The 8,468-nt window shown below is 35.2% G+C and overlaps 1 protein-coding gene across 1 annotated transcript in view; it reads left to right on the forward strand.

Moving 5' to 3' along the window:
- Positions 1 to 3,054: 3,054 nt before the first annotated feature.
- The window catches only part of LOC144962285 (dehydrogenase/reductase SDR family member 12-like), a 9,824-nt gene continuing 4,410 nt past the window's right edge, over positions 3,055 to 8,468 (forward strand). The window contains exons 1-3 of the mRNA XM_078895193.1: positions 3,055 to 3,175; positions 3,739 to 3,821; positions 4,083 to 4,178. Of these exons, the coding sequence (XP_078751319.1) occupies positions 3,115 to 3,175; positions 3,739 to 3,821; positions 4,083 to 4,178 (240 nt within the window). The 5' untranslated portion in view covers positions 3,055 to 3,114. The remainder of the gene's footprint in view (positions 3,176 to 3,738; positions 3,822 to 4,082; positions 4,179 to 8,468) is intronic.

Consider the following 8,468-nt stretch of genomic DNA (forward strand, 5'->3'; position numbering starts at 1 on the left):
TGGTATCTGTAGTATTGACTTCAAACTGTGCTGATCTAGGCCTATCTTGAGCTTGAGCTTTAATATAGCGCAATATCCACTAAATGTGCTCAAAGTACTTTACAAAGGGTCCCTGACCAACAGCAACATGTAACACGTAGATCGAGACATGACGCATGTTAGGCGATATTACAATCTTTTCCGACAGAGACAATGCTGTTGACGGCCAGGTACTCATTTTACACCTGAGTACAGTGAGAAAATGTGAGTAAAGAGACTTTTCCAATGACTCAACTATTTGCCGAGCTAGGCTCGAACCCAGGACCCTCCGATCCGAAAGCGAATGTCATACCACAAGACCACATAGCCGCACAGTTAATAACAATACAGAAAACATTATGGGACTAAAAGTAAAAGTGATCGGTCTAATACATTGGTTGGTAAGACTGGATTATGGGCTAAGTCCCTGGCAATCACTATTATATGATATGGTTAACCAGCAACAACAGAAAGAGTAAGAGTAAGAGAGTGAAATGTGAAGAATGGAGAAGTGCCAGAAGACTATAAAGGATAACTCTTTTTGCAGTGGTTGGGAAGGGTGGGGGGGGGGGGGGTGGGAAGTGTACAGCACCATTCACTGCAAGAGAGACGCTATAGTGGAAGCCATCCACCGCTCAAAAAAAAAGAAATGGTTTGAAACATAGTACCTATCTTGAGTCTCTCTCACAACTTTTTGAGGTCATGAGGTCAACACACAAATGAAAGCTTGTTGACCAGATAGCTTTTTAAGGAGCAGGCACTTATGTTAATAATAATAATAATTATCATTTGGGTACTGCCATAGCCCTACTATAAGACTCTTTTAGTACGCCATGGGTACTGCCTATCAGACAGTAAGTAACTCAAACTTTCAGTATTATTGGAATGATGATTTGGGACAGGAAGGATACTGGATACCTTGTCTCAGTATCTTATTATAATCTTAGACAGGGGTTACTGCGAAATACACAGTGCCAATGATTCTATCAAAGCACAGCGACCATTGGGTGATATGTTGGTGTCTAAAATTACAGGTAATAGTTATAATATGTCAAAGATCAAAGCCATTCTTTTTACTGTAAACTATTTAACACAGAAAATGCCTAATTGCTCCTATTGCAATTCACTTTTAATCTTATTTCAACATCAATCTTTATGACTCATGTGAGTGTCACTTTGTCGTAAAAAAATAAATTGAAAATTAACAAGGCAACATAACCCATAGCCCTTTATATAGGTGGCTGTTTTGTATGATAGAATAACAAGTGAACGTTTTACTTGAAAGATATTGTGATAAAACTGTACACATGAATTATAAATATAAATATAAGTAATTAAGACGCACTCTTTTACATTGAATTGTACCTACCCTATAACTAATATCTTATTTGGTGGTGGTTGCAGCACCCTCTTCTTACATAAATCTGGATGTATTTGATAGATGCTTATTTATGCAGTACATTGCTGTCATTGTTGGGACGTTTTGACGTAATATGAATATAATATGAAGACTGAAGGACATGTCAAATCTTCCAAACTTAAGTCAATGACAATAATTGATTTGTTTTTTCTTTCTTTTTCCTATCTTCTACGACAGCAATGGCACAGCTGCTGAGTCTTTCTTGACACAGTTAGAGTGCTGAGGCTGAACATGGAGTCTGATTACATTATTATTAATATTATTATTCAATTCATAATTCATCATTAAAATTTTGAAAATAAACGTAACGTGCCCTTAAATATAAGAACTTCCTAAGACTCTCTTGTTTTTGGTTGTTGTTGTTCCCCTCCACCACCCGATTCCCATCTTAAAGTGAGTGATCTGCATAAATTGTGACGTACAACAATATAAACAATATTTATATTGGCATTCATGATGAATGAATCACCAACTCAGCAGTCAGGCTCGGCAGTGGCAGCACTCTGCCCATTTAATTTTTGAAAAGTACGTGTTTGATTTGTGAGATAAGCTATAAATATATGGTCAAGCCCCCTTACAAATAAACCTAACAATTTATTATAGTAAAAACATACCTTCCGGTCATATATTTTTCCCAGGCGAGTGAGAAATGCCTTGGCCTTGTAATCCCCAAATATTGTAACTTTCCCGAGGTGTGAAGAACAAGAGATCAAAGAAAAGAAAACAAGTTAAATTGCTACTTCCGGTTGACTTATAAGGCAATCTTTTATGAATGAATCTTGATAAGGTCGAAATCGTCATATCTCCTTGAGCTTTCACTTTTACAACAGATCGTCTGAAATAAATGACTAGGCGCTAGGATAATATAACGTGAAGGATTCCTGTACGTGATGCTTATTTGAAAACATATTACTTTTCTTATGATCTTGACTCAAAATTTACTTTGAAAGAATCAATCACACACAAAAATTCATTGAATTATTTCCCTTTATAAAGATATTTTCGACTGCTAGAATTTTGAGTTACCGCCCACTTTTGTTACATAATACAAATTATCTAAAATGTCGCTTTACAGAAATGCTGTATGGTTTGTCAAGGGATTTAGAGAATATACGAAGTGAGTCTTTGAAATGAATCCCTCCACTTCTATTTGATTCAACTGTGTCCATTAGAAATAGTCTAATTATTACATGGGCTACTAGATCTCTAGTTTTAAAGCCAATCTTTTCAGACTTTGGACTCAAGGCCACGGCACTTGATATTTACTTTTTTTTCATGCGGTTTCGGAAATGGGAAACTAGGCTTGTCGGATTTTCACACAAGTTCATATACTATTGGTGACAAAGGTTTGGTTCGAAGAGTCTCCAATAATGTTCATCATTTGATAGATACGTCCATTTTGAAATGAAAATGAATACGAAATGTTGGGTGTCCATTTCTTCTTTGACTGAGACTACAAAATATGCGATGCAACCACTGAACAACAGTATGCCAATTCTAAATCACTAGACTGTTTTTGGATATTTGGTCATTGTAATTCTGTTTCAAAACGTTTGCCTATATTTGTAATTTATTTTTATATTATTTTACCAATTTCAGATCTGGCTATGGAGGCTGCAAGTAAATCATTTGATCCACGGGACTTTGAAAATGTTAGTGTCCCCAACCGTAGTTTCATGGTTACTGGAGCTAACAGTGGTCTTGGAAAAGTGACGGCTCTGAACATTGCAAAGAAAGGTGAAAATGGACTTCGATTCACTCTTGATTTTAATACTAATAATAATAATAATAATAATAATAATAATAATAATAATAATAATAATAATAATAATAATAATAATAATAATAATTAGTTATTTATATAGCACTCAACTTTCACATAAGTGCTCAGCGGTGCTTAAGCTTTATTGTTTTGATGAGATTTTGTTCTGTTTGTGTGTTGTTGTTTTTTACGCATTTATTATGTGATGAAGCTACTCTCTGTTTTTTAATCTAATTGTCACTTGCTACTGGATGCCTCACACCAGATATAGGTGTAGATTGCTGTTGGTATATACTTTATCTGTACAGGTACTTTTTAGGGACTGATTCCATTATCCGGATGTCTCTGTAATCCTGAAAAAATACTGGGGACGGAGGTGTTTGGATTGGGGGGATGTGACTGTACTTTTTATTTGAATTTGTCTTACTTTTTCTAAGGCATCTGTGATGAAAGAGATACCAAACTGTCAATGAAGTCGTTTAAAGTCTCATCAGTATTGTTAAGCAATTTAATCTAAAGTAAAGGTTTTCCATTTCAGGTGCTACAGTGCATATTGTATGTCGCAATGAGGAAAGGGGTCAAGCTGCATTGAAGGAAATAAAGGAAAAAAGTGGAAACGAGGTATTGAGTTCTTTTTATATATCAATCAATTCTCTTATTGCTCACTATATTTATGAACGATTATTCTATTTGTCAATGAAGTTGTATATATATATATATATATATTATATATATATATATATATATATATATATATATTCTATTGGTTAAAAAAAAAACAAATGTTATTTTTTTGTTTTGTTTGATTTACTGAAGGAGAGTCCTTTTCATAATAGGAAATTACTTAACAATTAGTCAATCTTCATGTTTATACATTTCCAGAATGTTCACCTTCATCTTGTGGATATATCAAAACCCAGGGATATCAAATCATTTGTACAACAGTTCATCAGTGACGGTCACTCTCTCAATGTGCTGGTAAGAGGAATTCCGTCAGAATATGAAGAGATAAATACAATTATTGTTTCATTTATTAACCAAGCTGGTCCCAAAATACATTTCATACAGTTCATTCCATCGCATTGGTACCCTTTTTGCTCATTATCCTTGCTCTCCTTCACACCTAAAATATTTTTTTACCCTAATGTGCATGAAGTCCAAAGCAGACGATACAAAATAAATTCTAGAAGATTGTTTGTGTGACAGTGGTTCGGCTTTGTAACACTTTGTTAAAGATAAGCAGTTTCTATCTATTTCTATCTGACTCATTAAACTCAAGAAGAAGGACACTTGGTAATGACAGATTGTCAAGTTGCCTTTTTTTGTAGAAGTGGATAGCTCAAATAGCTCAAGTACTTTCTGTCGGCAGGCAAAGGGTGGCAGATAAATCAAAACTTGAATTTTAATATTTATCAGATTTTTAAATATTTGTTTGTTTGTTTGTTTTTTAAACCTTCTCATCATTTATCTTATCATTATCGTTGAATATGTATTTCTAACAATAATTCAGTATGTTTTACTTTTCACTCCTACATAGATAAAACACTTAACTTTTCATCTCATTGATGTGTAACTTGATAACCATTTTCAACACACCATAAGTGTAAATTACACTCCACAAATTATCATGATACTAGACTGCTGGAATCTGTGGACTGTAAAAAGTAATAAACAAAAATGAATAGAACAGCTTCAAAAAAGAACAAAATATCAGACACGGAACGTTTCGGGCTCAAAACCCTTCTTCAGACAACAACAAAAAACTATAAAGACATAAATACATTACTAAATTCCAGATAGACGGCAGAAATATTTTGTAGGTCTTCCCTGTTCCGTGTTTGGTATTTTGTTCTTTTTTGAAGCTGTTATAATATTCATTTTTGTTTATTACTTTTTACAAATTATCTTAAGATGTGTTAAAAATGCTTTTTTGATCTACACTAAATTATATTTTCGGTTTTGTCTCTTGTCATTTACTGTACTTTCAAATTATTATTTGGGTAGCCCTATTCGTCCTTAAGGTCGAATAGCTTCAACCGTGGTTGCCGTACGTACGGACAAATCGTGTTGCTTGCACTATTCGTCCTTCACACTAAAGCTGGGCAATATTCCGTTTTTGCTTTTACTGAGCTGGATTCGAATCCACGTAATTACATGATATATCCGTATCGTCTTAAATGTTTCACAAACCCCACCTCCTCTGTTTGTGAGTCAAATAATCAGTTATGTGTGTTTTTTTTTTAGGTGTGTGTGTGTGTGTGTGTGTGTTTAATTTCGTGGGGTTTTTTTTGTTTGTTTTTTTCTTCTGGGATATGATTTTTATTCCAGAATGGTGATTGATTTCTTATAAGGAACAATGGTCGTGTTCTCCTATTGGTAAGTATCCAATTCAAATACCTGCTCGAGAGTTTGGGTTGGCTAGGCACAGAGGAAGATTCGGCAGGTTTTCTTTGTTTTGGTTTCTTTTTTTTTTTGTTTTTTTTTTTTGGAGGGGGGGGGGGGGGGTTGTTGTTTTGTTTTTTTTGCTGTTGTTTTTTTTTTTTTTTGGGGGGGGGGGGTGGTTATTGTTCTTTTTTATTTGTTTTCTCTTGTTGGTATTTTCCCTGCTTTTGTTTGATTTGTGTGTGTGTGTGTGTGTGTGTGTGTGTGTGTGTGTGTGTGTCTATTGTGTGTCTACGTGTGTTTTGCCTTTTTTTACATTTTTTGTTCAATCTATAATAGTGGGTAAGCACTCAGTAACTATTTGTTTTAAATGACTAGTATTCAATTTGTCAAAATATTATATTAGTCATAATAGTATAAGCAGCGCAAGAAAAAAAAAAAACAACACCAAATTTCTGTATCTGTTAAGAAGCAGTTTTATAAAAAAATGTTATAATCTTGATAATTCAGTGAGTGCCATCAATAATAGCTTGAATTTAGCCAAAATTTTTGAACGATGTCGATACCTGTCCTTTAACTTCAGAAAATTTTGTTATAAGTTGTACAGTCTTGAGTAGACTAGCTGTATGACATAATGATAGATTTAATTCATGGCGAATTCAATGCGTTTTCAAATTGGCAGTAAACGAGGTAATTGTATAGACGGGATGGAATTTGGCGGCTTTACAACACGCAAATTAATTCCAAAGCCGAAAGCACAACCTCTGCATTTAAACTTATCTCCATAGACGATGTCAATATATTAAAGATTAATAAAGGACACTAATACCAAGTCCTCAATATTTTCAGTACTTCATTCGTTAGCTAATACTATTAAGTATTTGGTATCCACTTTTGCCCTGATGAGAAGTTAGAATGTCAACGGGCTGGGATTTAAAATGTCAACGGGTTGAAACTGGGTGAAATAGAATGATACAGAACATAAAAGCCCAGTTCGGCCTAAGAACAATAACTTGCCTATGTTCTTAAACTCAGAACAAGGGGTAATGTTGTCAGGGGGTTGGGGTTGTTGTTTTGATCTGGGTATGGTCTGATAAAGTTACGATTACTGGCCAAAAACAAATTCCTAACTTTAGTTTAAAATTAAAAAATAGAAAGACGGAAATATATACATAATCAGATTGATATATTTAAAACAATGGTTACAAGAAAAATAAATCCACGATTTTTCTCAATAATTCTGTACTCAAACAGCTTTGTATGCAAATGCTGTATTCCAGATGTGTAAATTGGCTTATCGCCACTCGAGGTGGTATTTCAATAGATATTATTACAACTAACGTGTCTATGTACGCAGTGATACAGACCTGCCAAGCATTCGACTTATTGTGTTATAGTGGAAAAAAGAATACCGTTTCGAAAGGGATTTGTGCTGCATTGTAGGTTAACAAACACGCAGGTCTGACATCCGAATCCACTTATGGGCCTGGTTTAACATTGTTGTATAATGTATTTTGCGTCATTTTTTAAAAGATTTCTATTACAAGAATGAGCCCATAAGGAAATGGTTATCAGACCTAAAAATAATTGCACGTCGATCCACGTCAATTTTAAAACCATCACCATCACTACCACAAGCACTTTTACAACATTATCATTACCATCAGAATCGCTACCACCATCATTTGCACAATATCATAAGTATCATCAGCACCACAATCAATATCACCACCACAGCATTATACCTACCATTACCATGGTCATATCAATTATTGCCATCACTAGCAAAATCATAACTATCATCTCAGCCACCACCACTCTAGGAAACAATCATTTTAAATATCAATAACATACGCGAACACTATAGCGTCACCATTGCCATCAACTTTATCACTCTAGCTTCTTGATCAGTGACATCACCACTACCATCATTTCATCATCGAAACAAGAATAACATCACTGCTATCATTGTCACAAATACTAACGAGAGTTTTTATATAGCGCAATATCCGCTCGAAGTCTCAGAGCGCCAACAGCAACACTTAACATCCTACATGATGTCTGTTAGGCGATATTACATTTTTTCAGACAGAACAACGCAGTTAACGGCCTGGTACTTATTTTAAACCTGAGTACGGTAAGAGTGGACTCAACTATGCGCCGAGTGAGGCTCGAACCCAGGATTTTCCAATCCGATCCGAAAGCGAGTGTCATACCACAAGACCACATAGCGGCACATTCTTCTTCCTTATTTCACATTTTCTTTGTTTCCTCTGTCGGGTTGTCTCTAGCTCCTTCTCTATCAGATCCTCTCTTTCGTGGTCTTCTTCTTCTTCTTTCTCTCTACATCCATGATTCCCACCACCGCCACCGCCTCAAGATCTCTAATCATTACCTTAATTGCCATAGCAAGCTCACTACGAAAACTTTAGGTCTTCCGAATGTATTTTAATTCTTCGGTGGTTGGCAACTCTAAGTTATACAGGCGGCCAGGAAGTGTGTGTTTTTTTTAAGAGGGGGGGGGGGGGGTGGAGTGAGAGGGATTGGTTTTAATTTATGATGTTGCAGTCGCGGGGTGGGATGTTTCTGTGTCGTTATTTTTTTTCTTTTCCTTTTTTAAAAACAATAATGGATCAGAGAATGTGAAAGGAGAGGAGTATTTGATACCATATCCAGATGAACTGGGTACAGCTGGGGCGAGAGAAATATGAGCAGTTTAAAGACAGTGTTGCTGCATCACTAGAAGAAAATGTTCCAACCACACTTAAGTTGCAGAAGAAGAAGTGGATTACTCCAGAGATATTAGAACTAATGAATGAGAGAAGAAAGGCCAAAAATCAGGAAGAAAAATACAAGACTCTGAACAGGCAGATAAAAAGAAAATGC

Source organism: Berghia stephanieae, unplaced genomic scaffold, assembly GCF_034508935.2.
Source record: "Berghia stephanieae isolate SIO BIC M18660-M18661 unplaced genomic scaffold, UCSD_Bste_1.3 scaffold782, whole genome shotgun sequence".
Lineage (NCBI taxonomy): Eukaryota > Metazoa > Mollusca > Gastropoda > Nudibranchia > Aeolidiidae > Berghia > Berghia stephanieae.